Source organism: Oncorhynchus gorbuscha, linkage group LG01, assembly GCF_021184085.1.
Source record: "Oncorhynchus gorbuscha isolate QuinsamMale2020 ecotype Even-year linkage group LG01, OgorEven_v1.0, whole genome shotgun sequence".
In the NCBI taxonomy this organism is placed as follows: domain Eukaryota; kingdom Metazoa; phylum Chordata; class Actinopteri; order Salmoniformes; family Salmonidae; genus Oncorhynchus; species Oncorhynchus gorbuscha.
In genome coordinates, this window is record NC_060173.1 from 23705539 (window position 1) to 23726234 (window position 20696).

A 20696-nucleotide genomic window follows, 5' to 3' on the forward strand; every position below is an offset into this window, starting at 1 on the left:
GTTCTTCACTGGTTGCCCTTGTGGCAACAGGTCACAAATCTTGCTGTTGTGATTGCACACGGGTATTTCACCCAATAGATATGGGAGTTTATCAAAATTGGATTTGTTTTCGAATTATTTGTGGGTCTGCATAATCTGAGAGAAATATGTTTTTCTAATATGGTCATACATTTGACAGGAGGTTAGGAAGTGCAGCTCAGTTTCCACCTCATTGTGTGGGCAGTGTGCCGATAGCCTGTCTTCTCTTGAGAGCCAGGTCTGCCTACGGAAACCTTTCTCAATAGCAAGGCTATGCTCACTGAGTCTGTACATACTCAAAGCTTTCCTTAATTTTGGGTCAGTCACAGTGGCACTATATACTTTCTGTTTGGTGCCAAATAGGATTCTGGTTTGCTCTGTTAAAAAAATATACATATTTCCAATATGTCAAGTAATTATCTTTTTGTTTTCTCATGATTTGGTTGGGTCTAAATGTGTTGCTGTCTTATGGCTCTGTGGGGTCTGTTTGTGTTTGTGAACAGAGCCCCATGACCAGCTTGCTTAGGGGACTCTTCTTCAGGTTCATCTCTCTGTAGGTGATTGCTTTGTTATGGAAAGTTTGGGAATCACTTCCTTTTAGGTGGTTGTAGAATTTAACGTCTCTTTTCTGGATTTTGATAATTAGTCTCTCAGCTTGTTCACATCTTTGTGGAAGTTACCTGTGGCGCTGATGTTTAGGCTGAGGTATGTACATTTCTTTGTGTGCTCTAGGGCAACGGTGTCTAGATAGAAACTGGACCTTTTTTGGAACACCTTTATTTTTTTCTTACTGAGATTTACTGTCAGGCCCAGGTCTGACAGAATATGTGCAGAAGATCTAGGTGCTGCTGTAGGCCCTCCTTGGTTGGGGACAAAAGCACCAGATCATCAGCAAACATTAGACATTTGACTTCAGGTTCTTGTAAGGTGAGCCCGGGTGCTATAGACTGTCCTGGTGCCTTCGCCAATTAGTTGATATATGTGTTGAAGAGGGTGGGGCTTAAACTGCATCCCTGTCTCACCCCACGGCCCTGTGGAAAGAAATGTGTGAAACTTGTTATTTGTGTACATGGATTTTATCATGTTTTCCCCCAACACCAGTTCCAATTTGTATAGCAGACCCTCATGCCAAATTGAGTCAAAAGCTTTTTTGAAGTCAACAAAGCATGAGAAGACTACGCTTTTGTTTTGTTTTGTTTGTTTGACAATTAGGGTGTGCAGGCTGAATACGTGGTCTGTCGTACAGTAATTTGGTAAAAAGCCAATTTGACATTTGCTCCCTACATTGTTTTCACTGAGGAAATGTACGAGTCTGCTGCATATCCCACAGTATTTATTGGGGTCAAATTTGTCTCCACTTTTGTGTATTGGGGTTATCAGTCCTTGGTTCCAAATATTATAAGATGCCAGAGCTGAGGATGATGTTAAATAGTTTAAGTATAGCCAATTGGAATTTGTGGTCTGTATATTTTATAATTTGATGTATCATCAACACCGCAGGACGTTTTGGGTTGGAGGGTTTGTATTTTGTACTGTAGTCATACAATGGAATTGGAGAATCCAGCGCATTCTGGTAGTCTTTAATAGCTGATTCTAAGATTTGTCATTTATCATGCATATGTTTTTGCTGTTCATTCTTTGTATAGAGCCAAAAAGATTGGAGAATTGGTTTATCCACACATCTCTGTTTTGGATAGAAAACTCTTCGTGTTGTTGTTTGTTTAGTGTGTTCCAATTTTCCCAGAAGTGATTTGATTCTATGGATTCTTCAATTACATTGAAATGATTTCTGACGTGCCGTTCCTTATTCTTCCTTAATGTATTTCTACATTGTTTTAGTGATTCACCATAATGAAGGTGTAGACTCAGGTTTTCTGGGTGTCTATGTTTTTGGTTGGATAGGTATCTAAATTTCTATCTTAGGTTTTTGCATTCTTCATCAAACCTTTTGTCATTGTTGCTAATTTTATTTTGTTGTCTGCTTGAATTTTTTTATTTGATAAGGAAGCTCAAAGGTCAAATATACTGTTTAAGCTTTCTACTGCCACGTTTACACCTTCACTATTACGGTGAAATGTTTTGTCCAGGAAGTTGTCCAAATTGGATTGAATTGGTTGTTGCCTGATTATTTTTTGGCATGTTTCTACACTACTTTCCTTCCATCTATAGCACTTCTTAATATTGTGCAGTTCCTTTGGCTTTGATGCCTCATGATTGAGTATTGCTCTGTTCAGGTAGACTTTGCTGGGCTGACTGTGAATGCTCTGAGAGACTCTCTCTCTCTCTCGCTCACTCTCTCTTTATCTCTCTCTCTCTCTCTCTTTCTTCCTGTTTCTTGTTTGTAGGCTCGTTCCACCTGATCCACCTGATGTTTGATGACTATGTGCTGTACCTGCTGGAGTCCCTGCACTGCCAGGAGAGGGCAAACGAGCTCATGAGGGCCATGAAGGCAGAGGGTAGCACAGGTTAGTCCTCCACCCTGTCAACAACTACTACTGGAGCTGATTTTAACACGGCTGCTACAGCACTGCATTACTTCTGCAAATATTAGTATTACTACAATCACAACAACAACAATTCCCACTACTACTCCTACTATTACGACTACTAGGGTTGCAAAGGGTCGGAAAATTTTGGGTACATTTCCGTAATTTTTCCATGGGAAGTTAAGCCCTGGAATTTGGGGAATTTTTCTTAAATCTTATAACAGTGAACCTTTTTTTGTGGGATACACATAAAGCAATTCTAGGTCTTGTGGCATATTTTGGTTAAACTATCCCCAAGTCAATGAAATTGCAAACCTCTGCATGCACAGTGCACTTTTCCATCACATGTACAGCTGATTCTCAAGATCTTGCACACTAATGAGATGCTATTGAGCACACACTACTACACTGTCTGAGCCAAAGACTACATGCTTTCTGGTAAGTTTTAATTAGAAAACTGGGTGGGTTGAATATATTTTATATGACATACATGATTTTTTGTTAACTAGTCAATAGTAGCCTACAGCAAAGTGTGTCTAAATAATTTCTAACTTGTTAACAATTTCTGCTAGTTAGTTTTTGCTACCATGTGGGTTTTAGCTTGCTTGAGCCTGCTAACTGAGGAGGGTTAATTCACCTGTTTCCATACATGTTTCATTTTAAAACATTTATCTTACAAATTAGTTTAATCTAATTGCTTAGCTATTTATCTGTACATGGAATTGTATTTGGTTATCTTTTACTCATTTTTGTCTAATCTTTACAGGACAATGCCAAGGGTACTATTTGATGTGTGGAGACATTTCACTGCAGCTAATGTAGAAGGAAAAGCTGTGTACATTTGCAAATACTGTGCCAAATCATATGTGAAGAATGCAACAAAGATGCAGAATCATCTGGCCAAGTGCATAAAGTACTCTCAGCATGCATAAAGTACTCTCAACAGGCAACCTCTGCAAAGTCCCTCTACTTCTATTCGAGGTGAAAATGATGAGTCATTTATATGGATAGCAACAGCTCATGGTCCTCCTGGAATCAGATTTTTTTGACTCAATGGAGGAACCTAGTCAGAGAAATACTGATGAATGTCTTGCTCGAGCTGGTTCACCTCTGATGCTCACACCTCTGATGCTTCTTCGCCCAGCATTCATCCCTCAAACCAGACATGTGTTATCTACTCATTTGCTGGATGCCGAGTTCAACAGAGTTCAAGTGAAGGTCAAGCAAATCATAGAGAAAGCAGACTGTATTGCAATCATCTCTTATGGGTGGTTGAATGTTCGTGGGCAAGGAATAATTAACTACATCATCTCCACCCCTCAACCAGTATTCTACAAGAGCACAGACACAAGGGACAACAGACACACCGGTCTCTACATTGAAGCTGCCCAGCAACACCCGTTAGGGTGGTGTTGTCATCATGTTTGACAGTCTCCTGGAGGGGAAGGAGTCTCTCTGCCGATATGGACAGCCCCATCAAGAGGATCCTCCTGGATGATGTATTTTGGGAGAGAGTGTTAAGCAGCCTGAAACTCCTGAAACCTATACCAGTAGCCATTGCACGGATTGTGGTTGACAATGCCATTCTGTCTGATGTTCAGACTTGCCTGCAGATGTAAGAGAAGAAATCCGTACTGCTCTACCCACTTCACTTCTGCTCCAAGCAGAGGAAACTGCAGTTCTGAAATGCATCAAAAAGCTTGAATACTTCCGCCTGAAGCCCATATACGCCGCAGCGTACATGTTGGACCCCAAGTATGCTGGCAAGAGCATCCTGTCTGGTGCAGAGATCAACAAGGCCTATGGTGTTATGGCCTGGATGAGGGCAAGGTTATTGGCAGTCTGGCAAAGTACACTTCCAAGCAAGTTCTTTGGGAGATGCAATATGGCAGTCGTGCCAACATATCTCATCAGCCACCTGGTGGAAGGGACTTAGTGGATCTGAGGCGCTTTGCCCTGTTGCCTCCGTCATCATCCAAATCCCACCAACATCAGCCGCATCAGAGCATAACTGGTCCTTGTTTGGGAACACACACGCCAAAGCACGCAACAGGCTGACCAATACAAGGGTTGAAAAATTGGTGGCCATCCGGGCAAATTTTAGGCTTTTTGAGCCTGACAATGAGCCATCCTCAACAAGGTTGGAAAGTGACAGTGAAGATGAGACCTCAGAGTCTGATGTTCAAGAGGTGGACATTGAGGAGGTCCAGGGACAAGACAACGAAGCCTGAGAGGAAGACAACCAAAGCTTTAGTGTCTAGACTATCATTTTACAGATGTATGTTGAAAATGTTTTTGGGAGATGCGATGGATCAATCAATATTCCCTTTCTTTTGTTGTTCAGTGAAATCATCCTATGTGAAGAGTCAACTCATTTAATTAAAGTTCAATTCGTAACTACATTTCTTTCTATTGGAAGGATTTAATAATTTGCAATTATGTCTACTTATGATAAGGTAAAAGGTTTGTGTTCCTGTCTCCATATGGTATGGTAAATATATCCAATGCCAAAAACATCTATATTTAAATGGTATTAATATTAATTTGCATATATTCCCGTTAATACCCATATATTAATAATTCCCACGGAAGTTTTCCACCTCTGAATATTCCCCAAAATGTGCAACCCTAACTACTGCGACTACCTCTATTACTACTACTTTATAGGACTTTGGAATAACCTTTCCTGCTACCATCAGTATTGTTGCTGCAGTAACCGCAAATGCATTTTATCAACAAGAAAATGTACAGTACCAGTGAAAGAGTTTTTCTTTATTTTTATATTTTCTACATTGTAGAATAATAGTGAAGACATCAAAACTATGACATAACACATATGGAATCATGTAGTAACCAAAAAAGTGTTAAACAAATCTAAATATATTTTCTATTTGAGATTCTTCAAAGTAGCCATCCTTTGCCTTGATGACAGCGTTGCACCCTCTCTATTGACAATACTAATATTGAATGCTGTTTAGTACACTGACTCTTGAGGACATAAGAACCTGCTGTCTCTTTAATAGCTTATGGACCTCTGACTCCTTTAATAGCTGAACAAGAGGAAGAAATTATGCTGACGGAGACCACGCCCACCTCCACATCCCCAGGGCCATTTTCCCCACCGAAGTCTGTCACCTCAGTTGGGGTCCCAGCCGCCAGCTCCCCCACCACTGCCCAGTCCCCAGAGTACACAGGGGCCACAGCCACCACAGGTGAGAGAGACAGACAGCAACACTGGGGGACTGGGGAGGGTTTCTTGGATACAGAGCTATTACTATACTGGGGCTACAATAGAAGCAATGTCACTCGTCAGTGGTCATGTTCTGTAGGTAATGTTATGATCATGTCCAACATAATATACATTAATTAATACATGACAGTTGAATTAAATGGTTAATTAGAATGGGCCTATCCTGCCTGTGCTCATGCATTGGGTTGGTTTCTAAGGGTCACGGCATGGTAAATTCCTCTGTGCCAATCCATTTGTCTCTGTCTGTGTATGTGTTACGTGTGTGTGCCAGGCGCTGTTCAGTCATATACCTGGTCCCTTACGTACACAGTGACAACGTCAGGCGGCACTCCTCCCGAGGGCGGACAGCAGCAGCCCTGCATGCGCAGCGGTGCACCCGTGCCCCCTCCCTCCTCCACCCATCGACTACCAGTCTACGCCCACAGGGACGAGCATGGGTGAGCTCTCATAGAGACGTTATGAGCTTACATAGAGGGGTTATGAGCTGTCATGGGGCTATGAGCTCTCATAGAGGACTTATGAGCTCTCATAGAGGACTTATGAGCTCTCATAGATGACTTATGAGCTGTCATAGGGTGGTTATGAGCTCTCATAGTGGGATTATGAGCTTTCACAGGGGAATTATGAGCTCTCACAAGGGAATGCTGAGCTCTCATAGAGGGGTTATAAACTCATTGAGATTTTCCGATCCTTCAGAAAGTATTCAAACCCCTTGACTTTTTCCAAATTTTGTTGTGTTACAACCTGAATTTGAAATGGATTAAAGTGAGATGTTGTTTCACTGGCCTACACACAATATGTTTGTAGAAATGTTTGCAAATTAATAAAAAATGAAAAGCTGAAATGTCTTGAGGCAATACGTTTTCAATCCCTTTTTTTATGGCCTAAAGTTCAGGATTCACTCAGTGAGTTTACCATGATTTTTGAATGACTGCACAAACAATTATCTGTTAGATCCCTCAGTCGAGCAGTGAATTTCAAACACAGATCCAACGAATGTTGACCACAAATGTTTTCCAATGCCTCGCAAAGAAGGACACCTATAGGTATATGGGAAAATATTTTTGAAAAAGCAGACATTGAATATCTCTTTGAGCATGGTGAAGTTATTAATTCCAAATCAAATCAAACTTTATTTGTCACATGCGACGAATACAACCAAGCACTTAACCAACAATGCAGTTCAAGAATTCGATTTACCAAATAAACTAAAGTAAAAAAGAATCAAAAGTAACATAATAAAATAACAATAACGAGGTTATATACAGGGGTTACCGGTACCGAGTCAATGTGCGGGGGTACAGGTTAGTCCAGGTCATTTGTACAGTACTTGTAGGTAGGGGTAAAGTGACTATGCGTAGATAATAAACAGCTAGTAGCAACAGTGTAAAAAAAATTGGGGAGAGGTGTCAATGTAAATAGTCTGGGTGGACATTTAATTAATTGTTCAGCAGTCCTATGGCTTGGGGATAGAAGCTGTTAAGGAGCCTTTTGGTCTTAGACTTGGTGCAGAGAGAACAGTCTATGACTCGGGGACTGGAGTCTTTGACCATTTTTTGGGCTTTCCTCTGACACTAGTATATACAGTTGAAGTCGGAAGAGATGTTGCTTCAATATATCCACATCATTTTCCGTCCTCATGATGCCATCTATTTTGTGAAGTGCACCAGTCCCTCCTGCAGCAAAGCACCCCCACAACATGATGCTCCCACCCCTGTGCTTCACAGTTGGGATGGTGTTCTTCAGCTTGCAAGCCTCCCCCTTTTTCCTCCAAACATAACAATGGTCATTATGGCCAAACAGTTCTATTTTTGTTTCATCAGACCAGAGGACATTTCTCAAAAAACTACAATCTTTGTCCCCAAGTGCAGTTACAAACCGTAGTCTGGCTTTTTAATGGCGGTTTTGGAGCAGTTTCTTCTTGCTTGCTGAGCGGCCTTTCAGGTTATGTCGATATAGGACTTGTTTTACTGTGGATATAGATACGTTTGTACCTGTTTCCTCCAGCATCTTCACAACGTCCTTTGCCGTTGTTCTGGGATTGATTTGCACTTTTCGCACCAAAGTACGTTCATCTCTAGGAGACAGAATGTGTCTCCTTCCTGAGCGGTATGACGGCTGCGTGGTCCCATGGTGTTTATACTTGCGTACGTGTCTCGACCGTCTAATGAAGTAGACCAAAGCGCAGCATCGTGAGCGTACATATTCCTTTTTATTAGGATGATCCAGACAAAAACAATAAACAATACAAAAACAACTGTGAAGCTTAAGGGCTATGTACCACAAACAAAGTTAACTTCCCAAAACTGAAAGGAGGGAAAAGGGCTACCTAAGTATGGTTCCCAATCAGAGACAACGATAGAAAGCTGTCCTTGATTGAGAACCATACCTGGCCAAAACATAGAAATACTAAAACATAGAATGCCCACCCCAAATCACACCCTGACCAAACCAAATCGAGACATAAAAAGGCTTCCCCACCCCAAAGGGGCGGACTCCGGCCACAAAACCTGAACCTATAGGGGAGGGTCTGAGTGGGCATCTAACCGTGGTGGCGGCTCAGGTGCGGGACGCAGACCCCGCTCCACCAATGGCTCACCCCACTTTGGTGTCACCTCTGGTGCGGGGACCCTCATTGCGTGCCCCGGACTGGGGACCCTCGTTGCGGGCCCCGGACTGGGCACCCTCGTTGTGGGCCCCGGACTGGGGACCGTCGCTGGGGGCTCCAGACTGGAGATCGTCGCTGGAGGCTCCGGACTGGGGACCGTCGCTAGAGGCTCCGGACTGGAGGTCGTCGCTGGAGGGCTCTTGACTGGAGGCTGTCGTGGGAGGTTTCGTGCCATGACTCCTCACTGGAGGCTTCATGCCATGGATCATCACCGGAGGCTTCGTACCATGGATCATCACAGGAGGCTTCGTGCCATGGATCATCACTGGAGACTTCGTGCCATGGATCACCACTGGAGTGGAAAGACACACAGGAGGCCCGGCTCTGGGAGCAGGCACAGGACTCTACAGGCTGGAGAGACATACAGGAGGCTTTGTCCTTGGCAGAGGCACCAAATACACTGGGCTGTGGAGGCTCACTGGAGGTCTCGAGCTTAGAGCCTGCACAACCCATACTTGCTGGGTGGTTATCTCTGCCCTGCAAATGCGGGGCGCTGGCACAGGACGCACTGGGCTGTGCAGACGTACCGGAGACACAGTGCGCAGAGCCGGTGCAGGATATCCTGGGCCGAAGAGACGCACTGGAGACCAGGCGTGCTGAGCCGGCACCATCCGTCCTGGCTGGATGCTCACCCTAGCCTGACAGATTCGGGGAGCTGGGATGTAGCGCACCGGGCTGTGAACGCGCACTGGAGACACCGTGCGCTCCACCGCATAACACAGTGCCTGACCAGTATGGCGCTCGCCAACGGTAAGCACGGGGAGTTGGCTCAGGTCTGAATCCTCACTCTGCCACATTCCCTGTGTGCCTCCCCCATTTTTTTGGAGTGGCCTCCCAGTCTTTAGTGCCAGCCGTGACCCTGTGTAATCCTGGGCCCTCTTTCTGGCTGCCTCCGCCTTCCTCGCTGATTCTACCTGCTCCCATGGAAAGTGCTCCCAAGGATGAACCAGACTTGTGGAGGTTTACAATTTGTTTTCTGAGGTCTTGGCTAATTTCTTTTGATTTTCCCATGATGTCAAGCAAAGAGGCACTGAGTTTGAAGGTAGGCCTTGAAATACATCCACAGGTACGTCTCCAATTGACTCAAATGATGTCAATTAGCCTATCAGAAGCTTCTCAATCCATGACATCATTTTCTGGAATTTTCCAAGCTATTTAAAGGCACAGACAACTTAGTGTATGTGAACTTCTGACCTACTGGAATTATGATACAGTGAATTATAAGTGAAATAACCTGTCTGTAAACAATTGTTGGAAAAATTACTTATGTCATGCACAAGGTAGATGTCCTAACCGACCCAGGGTCCTTAGTTTAGTGATGAGCTTTGCTGGCTCTATGGTTTTGAGCGCTGAGCTGTAGTCAATGAACAGCATTCTCACATAGGTGTTCCTTTTGTCCATGTGGGAAACGGCAGTGGAGTGCGATTGAGATATGACCTTCTTTGGTCATAGGGACTATGGTGGTCTGCTTGAAACATGTAATGTAGGTATTAGTGAAGACACTTGCCAGTTGGTCCACGAATGCTTTGAGTACACCTCTTGGTAATCCTTCTGGCCCCGTGGCTTTGTGAATGTTGACCTGTGTAAAGGTTTTGCACACATCTACTACCGAAACCATTATCACACAGTCGTCTGGATCAGCTGGTGCTCTCCTGCTCCAGTGTTGCTTGCCTCTAAGTGAGCATAGAAACAATTTTAATAATATGTTAATATGTTACAATCTAGGTGTGTAAAGCTATAAGAGATTTCCACAGACAGGCTCACAGCTGTATTTGCTGCCAAAGGTGATTCTAACATATATTGACTCAGGAGTGTGAATATTTATGTTAATTAAATAAATGTTGTATTTTTTTGTAACATTCCTACAAACATGTTTTTAAAAATACTTTGTCATTATGGGGTATTTTGTGTAGATTGTAGAGGAAAAAATATGTTTAATCAATTTTGAATTCAGGCTGTAACACTGTGGAATAAGTCAAGGGGTATGAATACTTTCTGAAGGCACTCTATCTGATTTCTTACTCAAAAAAAGACAGAAGACATTTAAAGTACTACATTAAAATTGTTGTCATTTAGTAGACGCTCTTATCCAGAGTGACTTACAGTAGTGAGTGCATGCATTTTTTTAACTGGTCACCTGTAGGATTTGAACTCACAACTCTGGCATTGCAAGCATCATGCTCTACCAACTGAGCCACACTGAACACATGATGTTGACCTGTTTTTGTGTACTCTCTCCAGGTTTACTGGGAGCTATAACTACGGGAGCTACTCTAACCAGCACCCCCACTCCATCCAGAGCCAGTACCCCAGTCTGGCCCACGAACCAGGCATCCCTGCCCCCCTCCACTATCCCGCCTACCACCGCACCTCTGCACAGGTCAGTCCCAACTTGGACTCCCAATCACAAATCAGGCCATAGCACCTACTCTACATTCACCTGAGGATTTACTAACGGTGTACTGGATGGAATTACAGTGGAGATAATTCAGTGACATTATACTACTCACATCCATTACACTACGCACACCCTTTATACTACACACGTCCATTATACTACGCACGACCATTATACTACACATGTCCATTATACTACACATGTCCATTATACTACGCATGTCCATTATACTACGCCCATCAATTATACTACACATGTCAATTATACTACACACGTCCATGATACTACTCACACCCATTATACTACACATGTCCATTATACTACGCACGTCCTTTATACTATACACGTCCATTATACTACGCACGTCCATTATACTACACATGTCCATTATACTACACATGTCCATTATACTATGCATGTCCATTATACTACGCCCATCAATTATACTACACATGTCAATTATACTATGCACGCCCATTATACTACGCACGTCCATTATACTACGCACGTCCATTACTACGCACGTCCATTATACTACGCACGTCCATTACTATGCACGTCCATTACTATGCACGTCCATTATACTACGCACGTCCATTATACTACGCACGTCCATTATACTATGCACGTCCATTATACTACGCACATCCATTATACTACGTACGTCCATTATACTACGCACGTCCATTATACTACGCACGTCCATTATACTACACATGTCCATTATACTACGCACGTCCATTATACTACACATGTCCATTATACTATGCACGTCCATTATACTACGCACACCCATTATACTACGTACGTCCATTATACTACGCACGTCCATTATACTACACATGTCCATTATACTATGCACGTCCATTATACTACACATGTCCATTATACTACGCACGTCCATTATACTACGCACGTCCATTATACTACGCACGTCCATTATACTACGCACGTCCATTATACATTATACTACACATGTCCATTATACTACACATGTCCATTATACTACACGTCCATTATACTACGTCCATTACGTCCATTATACTACACATGTCCATTATACTACGCACGTCCATTATATACGCACGTCCATTATACTACACATGTCCATTATACTACACATGTCCATTATACTACGCATGTCCATTATACTACGCACGTCCATTATACTACACATGTCCATTATACTACACACGTCCATTATACTACACATGTCCATTATACTACGCACGTCCATTATACTACGCACGTCCATTATACTACACATGTCCATTATACTACGCACGTCCATTATACTACACACGTCCATTATACTATTATACTACACGTCCATTATGTACGTCCATTATACTACACACGTCCATTATACTATGCACGTCCATTATACTACGCACGTCCATTATACTACGCATGTCCATTATACTATGCATGTCCATTATACTACACACGTCCATTATACTACACATGCCCATTACACTATGCACGCCCATTATACTACGCACATAGCCTTATATAAGTCTCTCAGAGCACACACGAGATTTGGTTTTGGGTGCCGAGATTGACTTTATATTTACTCAACACATTAAGACCCTTTGTCAAACTTCCATCATACTGTATATCTTTATGGCCTGTTTGATGATGGTGACATTTAGCCAGAGTCTACAATTCCCGCTTTTTTACACTGTTCACCACACCTGCTAGACTTTGTTGGTGGCAATAGTTGTTCTTGGCTTGGGTCCTGGAGTGGACTTCATGGTATTTAATTGACGTCAGAGCAGAGTAGGAAGAAAGGCAGTGCAACACTGTATCAAATCCATTACAAAGAGACTGTTCAAAATGAGGCTGTCTGCTGGGTTATTTGTATTATAGAAAAGCCTGGAAGTCACCTAATCACCATAGTACATCATGACAGAGGCGCAAGAACCACTGAAATATTAGGCATTGAATCAAGCAGAATGAATCAGAAGTCATGCTAAGCTATGAACATTTTTTATGTTGATTCTTGTTTCTTTTTCTTCAACATGCCATTATAATGACCTCCCTCTCATATCTCTCCACTTATATCTATCCACCTCTCGATATAATCCCGAAGAGTGATAGTTTGTTCCCGGTTGGGCTGTAGGTGGGACATAAATTCCATCCTAGCTTTTGTAAGGTTGAATTTTTCACAGGCAGTAAATCAGTGAGGAATGTTAATATGAACAGGAAGTGAAAAGGAGAATGGGGCTTGTTAGTATGCAAAACACATTTTATAGCGTTGGTGCCAACAGTGTGGCATGCTCTGGGGATAGACAGAGAGAGAGAGTTAGAACTGGTGTGGCACCAAGAGTGGTTAGTTAGAGCCAGGAGAACATTTACCCTGGTGAGGGTGAGAGAAAGAGAATGAGAGAAAGAGAGAGAGAGAGAGAGAGAGAGAGAGAGAGAGAGAGAGAGAGAGAGAGAGAGAGAGAGGGAGAGACTGAGCAAGAAGGTCAACAGAAGAAAAAATAAGAGTAAGAGCAGGCTAGAGGTTGGGAGGTGCAGCAGCAGGGTGGTGGTGATGGTGCTGGAGCTCATACACTGTTAGCCACAGCAGTGAATGGTGTGAGTTGACCCTTCTGATGGTAATTTCCTTTAAAGGGCCCTCCAGCCTCCCTGTCTTTGTAGTGGGAGGAGATTCGCTGGGCCTCAGCAGTCTGAATCCTCCTCTCCTCTCCTCTCCACACCAGCGGAAGCAGCAGACAGTGGGAGGTGATCTGGCCGGGGGCCCAGGACCCAGCCCAGAGGGGCCCAGCTCTGTGCTCCACTGTGCATCCCCTTCCCACCACTCAATAGCCTCTTCATCTATCTGAGCCAGTGGCCATAGAACTCATAGACCAGGGCAGGGGGGGCGTTTATTAAAATATTGTTTTTCAATGGTCTCTTTTCTGTGCGTGAACAAGAGGTCGCTGAACCACCCATCCTTCTCCCTGACCTGTGATGACTGCCTCTTTCCATGCCACCATCCCTCATAATAGAACTGACTGTTGCCTGTGTGTTTATATTTAGTGGAATAAAGAGGAAATACTTTTACTTCCACTTTTTTCCACCCTGCTCTGAACTTAAATCGGGCACAATGTGTGTGCTTTGTGTAAGAGGGTCTAAGAGGGTCTCTCAAGAGGAAGGGAAGGAGATGACACTTTGTTGGATTTCCCGACCAGTAACAAATATTTTGTAAGAGGAGCTGATTCTGTCCTCGCTGTTAGTCGTTGGTCACCCTGGGCAATGAAAATACTACCGGCTGACCGCTTATCCTAGTCCAACAGTTCCAGGAAGTGTCTTATTTATGTCTACCATTTACAACAGACATTGTGGACTACAGGAAAAGGAGGACCAAGCACGCCCCCATTCTCATCGACGGGGCTGCAGTGGAGCAGGTTGAGATCTTCAAGTTCCTTGGTGTCCACATCACCAACAAACTAACATGGTCCAAGCACACCAAGGCAGTCGTGAAGAGGGCACAATAAAAACCTCTTCCCCTTCAGGAGACTGAAAAGATTTGGCATGGGTCCTCAGATCTTCAAAAGGTTTTACAGTTGCATCATCGAGAGAATCCTGACAGGTTGCATGGCAACTGATCGGCAAGGCACTACAGAGGGTAGTGTGTATGGCCCAGCACATCACCGGGGCCAAGCTTCCTGCCATCCAGGAACTTTTTTTCCAGCCGGTGTCAGAGGAAGATCCTAAAAATTGTCAAAGACTCCAGCCACCCTAGTCATAGACTGTTCTCTCTGCTACAGCATGGCAAGTGGTACCGGAGCACCAAGTCTAGGTCCAAGATGCTTCTAAACAGCTTCTACCCCCAAGCCATAAGACTCCTGGACATCTAATCAAATGACTACCCAGACTATTTGCATTGCCCCCCCTTCTACGCTGCTGTTACTCTCTGTTATTTTCTATGCATAATCACTTTAATAACTCTACCTTCATGTACATATTACCTCAATTACACTGGTGCCCCTGCACATTGACTTTGGTACCCCCTGTATATAGCCCCGCTATTGTTATTTTACTGCTGCTCTATAATTATTTGTTATTTTTATCACTTACTTTTTTAGGTATTTTCTTAAAACTGTATTGTTGGCTAAGGGCTTGTAAGCAAGCCTGTTGTATTCGGCGCATGTGACAAATAAATGTGTATTTTATTTGATTAATTGTGAATTATAAACATCATAGTGTTACAGAGAAAGTAAGGATGTGTTATTATGTTTCACATTAATTATTACATCAGGGCCAGGAGTTTTGCCTGGTAATTTTACGTGACCAGGGAAATCTCTGGAGTTCAGCTATAGCCTAACTAGGGGCTGGTGTTTCTCCTGTCAGGTCATGCATTCAGGGAAAAGCCCAGCCCTAGATATGATACATACATGTTACATATAATACCATCACCCTAAAACCCAATATTCTCTTCTGTTCGGCAGTACCCGCTCAATAGCCAGATGTCTCGGATGGAGCCATGCTTGATGGGAGGTGCTCCTCGGCTGCACCCTACACCCGTGGCCCCACGGTGGGCGGATGTCTCCCCAGCCAACAGCTGTTACACCAGTCCCCCTATGCACTCCTCCCGCTATGCAGCCTCTGGAGACATGTACTCCCCCCTGGCCCCTCGCAGGAACTCTGAATACGAACACTCACAACACTTTCCCGGCTTCGCTTACATAAATGGAGAGGCCACCACAGGCTGGGCCAAGTAGGCTTCCTACTCATCCCTCAGAGAGTGGAGCTGTCCTGGGCACAGTCATGCCCAAGCAGCCTGCCAAGCCTATGGATGCAAACATCCCACTGCCTTTCCCCAACATGACCCAGAGGCACCTAATCAGGAGTATCAGTGTAATGGTAGGGAAGAGAGGCTGGAGAGTATCAAAACTGGGTAACTTTGTTAACTTGACCCACAGGCCACAGCACAGACAAACAAGATTCAGGACTTCTTCTCACATTACACAATCAGAATATTGTGGCTTAGGCCTAGTCTGTTGAGGGCAATAATCGCCTCAATGGTGGTGGTTTGTTGTTTGCAGAAAATGGCTGTGCAAACCCTTTGGGATTATAGAAACAGAGGCAGTCGGAAGAATCTCACATGTGGAAGTGTGCAGTGTGAGACTGCCCAGCTGTGCCTTTTCAGTTAATGAACACCCATCCCTGCCTGGCAACCTGCCAAGTCAACAAACACTGATCATCACCCCTCCCTCCCTGTACTGGGACACTAATGTACGCAACTCTGTTTACGTTGTATACTGTGGCTGACGTCAGTACAGTATTGTAACGATGCACACCTTTTTCTCTTGGTCAACACTTACTCAGAGTAGGCCTCTGCGACATTGTCCAGAAGACATGCTAGCCTGCTGCAAAACCAGGGTCTTATTCATTAGGGCACACCGTAGCAATACATTTTGGAACGGAAAATGAACATGAATGTTTCTTTTGTGATAAATTAAGGTTGTTGCTCCCTGTTTGTCTTTTTTTTATTCCGTTTGGTGCCTAATGAATACAACCCAGGATGAATTGCCTTAATGTTTCACCACTGGAGCCCTGTCATGTCAATTGGCATACAGCCAGAAAACTATGAGAGAAGTTTATGGCTGAGACAAAGCTAAACATGTGGAGAGCCTTTATAAGCTTGTCAGTTTCACATGAATCGTTTTTTTTAATGATCGAGTGCTGTGCCTCAGCCAGATTATTTGTGTGCTGTGTCACAACCTCTGTTGCTGTATTTGTGGGATGAGGAAGACACTATAGATATATTCTCTGTAACTTTGTAACATTGTGTTCTTTTTTGTTTTCTGTGTTACAGTTGGTATTTTGTGTTCGTTTTTTTATGGATATAGTTAAGGAAACATTAACCTAGTTGTGTGTGTTTTATAATGCACGCAAAGCTACTGTGGACCTATTACCCTATGGGTAGGAATAAAAAGGAACAAATATCAAAGTGTAACACACATGAACTATAGTCACTTTTTTCTGTAAATACAAGCACTCGACAACTTCAGTGGTGGCAACTGTTACAGTTTAAACTGATATGTATGTGGAATTATTTGTTGCCACATAAATAATTTCTTAAACCCCAATGCAAATGTTCTCATTTCTTTCTTCTCTTCTCTCAAACACATACCATTGGTAATGAACATTTCACTGTTCTGCAGTCCATTTGTGTATAGCCTACAAACCTTGTTCAACCTCATAGTTTTGGCCAGGCTAGTCTCTTTCCACTGACATTCTCCAATGTAACTTGTCTGACTGATAAACTGTCACTATTATTTAATATAATAATAATAATATATGCCATTGATATTGATGATACGCTAATCATTCTTTGGAAATATTGATCAATACATTTTCAGGGGAGTGTTCAGTATTAAAATGCAATGACACACCACACACCTTAACTGACTTGCAGTTTGGCTTGCGTGAAAGATCACCACATCGTAGCTCTTGGTTGAATATTTGACGTTGTATATATGGCGTTGTATATCATTGCACAACAACCCCTGCCTTAAAACCCAATTTGAGTTTGATGTTGACAAAGGAGACCAAATCTTTTCAAATCCTCTGAGCTGATTTTTTTACTCCAATCACTTGCCAGCATTGGGAAGACTGGGAACCCAGTGGGAGCTGGGCGAGAAGCGAGAGCCACACTGCGGAAAGAATTACATTTCTATAAAGAGCAGCTTCTGCTGGGGTGTGGTCATCACACATCGGTCCCGTAACCTTTGACCTTCAAATTTTCTTACATTTTTTGGAATGCAGATCCCCTGTGCTGTGAGCCCATTTTCCTGGACACCATAAAAGTTCACAACCAAGGTTCTGCATGCTGGAGGCCCATTCGGTACAAAGGTTACAAATGCAATGAACATGGGAAAAGCATACAGTCCTGAAAGACTATAGGCCTTATCACAAACACTTGACACCAGCTTAGAGCAGTCTGGGCCATTGGGGAGGTGTCAGAATGCAGATGAGAACCAGAACTATAATATCACAGCCCCTTGGCACATTCTTACCACATTTAAAATCCTTTGCCCCTTGTTGGGGATGAGTTCATTTAGAAAATTGTAATTTAAAATTCAAGAGTTATGAGAATTTCCAGTTCCAGAATGGGGATTCATGACTGACTAGCTTGCTGGTAGGGCGTAAGGGAAGGATAAAGACACCCTCCATCCAGTAGCTGTGTGTGGGTAAAATAACTGGGGAAGCCAAGCCCCCCCCCCAAAAAACCATTACAACCTATATGTTGTGATAATTGTGCTGTTTGCTCTATAACCGGTTAGTTCATATGCCTTGACACCGTGATATATAGGCCCAAGGCCGAGACAATAAGAAAACAGAATAATTCCAACCACAAATTTGTTTCATTACAAAACCAGAAATCAATATCTGTCCGTTTAAGTTCACAAAACATATTGCATGGTCAAGCAAGGTAATATCTCCAACATTTTCAGACTACTAAAAAACGATTGATTTAGAACCACGGAGAGTTACCGCAAGTTGAAAGAAAACAGGAGCTGCCTCCAGTATTCCAGCATCATTTCAACTTCAACATAATCTAATCAGCTATAGTTTAATACAGTGACAACTAAAAGATACCAAAAATGATTTAGTCCAATCAACATAAGCTAAATATAATGTGGCTGTCCATGGTACTGATTTCTGTGTGTGTGTGTGTTTGTGTGTGTGATGTGCGTGCGTGCAACTAGAAAAAAAAACATGTTGACTTACCCTACTTGTAGAGAAATGCCAAGGCCATCCTCCTCTTTCATGTTGCCTAAATGGCCTATGACTGTCATACAGTACACATTTTTAGTTGTTGTTGTCCTAGGCTACCTGGCTAAAATGCTTGCTAGCTATCCTAACTTTCTTTCATGGGAAACATTACGCCAGGCCAGCTCGTAAACATGAGCATACTACATCTAGCTCCATGTTGAACTTCCATCCTCTCATGCCAGGGGAACATTATGAACTTATGGTTGGATCCGAATTGCCATTATAATCATTGGCCAGATTGGAGAATTAAGTCAAACCAAATCCCTATCTCCATCCATGGCTAATTTAGGAAAGGGGGAAGATGATTTTAGCTAGCTAGCTAGCCACCAGAGGACAACGACACAACATGATGCAACAACTCAAGTTTTTTTCTTCAATGACATTTTGCTTCTGATGTAATTGGTCTGAAGCCAAATCCAAACTGGCAACGCTTGACATTTTTTTGGGGGTGCACTAGGACCATTCACAGCCAAGCTCACTCAGTTTAGCTCAATGGTGACTGGCTATTATGAAATTATATATTTTTTTATCAAGGGAGGCCAAATGCTCACTGGCTTCCCTTGCATTCAATGCTAGGGGCAGCAACAATGTCATACTGTTTGAGACCAGACAGCATCAGATAGATAGGCTACACATACTGAGACTGGGGGGGGGGGGTATTTCATTCGCTCGGATGCTTTCTCCGGTAAGATACATTTGGCCTCTTGCAAATGGAAGGAAATGTATGAAACACAGATAGTCGAAAGATACATTATTTTGTATGTTTTTTTCTTTTTTCTTGGTCAATTTTTTTGGGGAAGCCTGGCTTCCTTTGGCATCCATGAATACACACCACTGCCTCCATCATAAAAATGAATATGAAGCTGTAATTAATGACAGATGATGTACTGGCTTTACATAGTCCTGGCTCAAACAGTTATCAATCAGATTTATTTTATAAAGCCCTTTTTTTACATCAACAGATGTCACAAAGTGCTATACAGAAACCCAGCTTAAAACCCCAAACAGCAAGCAATGCAGGTGTAGAAGAACGGTGGCTAGGAAAAACTCCTTAGAAATTCAGGAACTTCTGGCGGTGCCAGGTGGAGATTATAAGAGTACATGGCCATTTAGAGCTAGAATGACCAGCAGGGTCTGTCTCAGTAGTAAATGTCAGTTGGCTTTTCATAGCCAAGCATTCAGAGGTCGAGACAGCAGGTGCGGTAGAGAGAGAGAGAGTCAAAAATAGCAGGCCCAGGAAAAGGTAACACATCCAGTGAACAGGTCAGGCAGGGTTCCTTAGCCACAGGCAGAACAATTGAAATAGGAGCAGCAGCACGAATAAGTGGACTGGGGACAGCCAGGAGTCATCAGGCCAGGTAGTCCTAAGGCATGATCCTAGGGCTCAGGTTCTTGGGGAGAGAGAGAATTAGAGGGAGCATACTTAAATTCACACAGGACAATAGATAAGACAGAAGAATTACACCAGATGTAACAGACTGGCTCTAGCCCCCCAGCACATAGACTCTTGCAGGATAGATAGTGGAGACTGAGACAGAGGTGGGTCGGGGGACACTGTATCCCAGTCCAACGATCCCCCCGGACAGGACCAACCAGGCAGGATATAACTCCACCCACTTTGTCAAAGCACAGCACCAACCCCACTAGAGGGATATCAACAGACCACCAACTTACAACCTGAGACAAGGTTGAGTATAGCCCACAAAGACCTCCTCCACCGCACAAGCTTGAGGGGGCGCAAAACTGGACAGGAAGATCATGTCTGTGACTCAACCCACTCAAGTGATGCACCCCTCCTAGGGACGGCATGGAAGAGCACTAATAAACCAATGACTCAACCTCCGTAATAAGGTCAAAGGGAGAGAATCACAGTAGAAAGATGGGAGCCGGCCAGGCAGAAAAAGCAAGAGCAGTTTGTCGCTACAGTGCCTTGCCGTTCACCTTCGCATGTCTGGGCCAGACTACACTCAATCATAGGACCTACTGAAGAGATGAGTCTTCATTAAAGACCTAAAGGTTGAGACCGAGTCTGCGTCTCTCACATGGGTAGGCAGATCATTCCATAGAAACGGAGCTCTATAGGAGAAAGCCCTGCCTCCAGCT

The 20696-nt window shown here is 43.4% G+C and overlaps 1 protein-coding gene across 2 annotated transcripts in view; it reads left to right on the plus strand.

Annotated features, from left to right (window-relative positions):
* LOC124001708 (transcription factor RFX4-like) overlaps positions 1 to 16770 on the plus strand; it is a 32232-nt gene extending 15462 nt beyond the window's left edge. Inside the window, exons 14-18 of one of the 2 annotated variants that reach the window (XM_046308748.1) lie at positions 2364 to 2483; positions 5555 to 5716; positions 6026 to 6191; positions 10664 to 10802; positions 15260 to 16770. In XM_046308748.1, the coding sequence (XP_046164704.1) occupies positions 2364 to 2483; positions 5555 to 5716; positions 6026 to 6191; positions 10664 to 10802; positions 15260 to 15532 (860 nt within the window). In that variant the 3' untranslated portion in view covers positions 15533 to 16770. The remainder of the gene's footprint in view (positions 1 to 2363; positions 2484 to 5554; positions 5717 to 6025; positions 6192 to 10663; positions 10803 to 15259) is intronic. The other variant, XM_046308831.1, reaches the window with a different exon arrangement.
* Positions 16771 to 20696: the final 3926 nt, after the last annotated feature.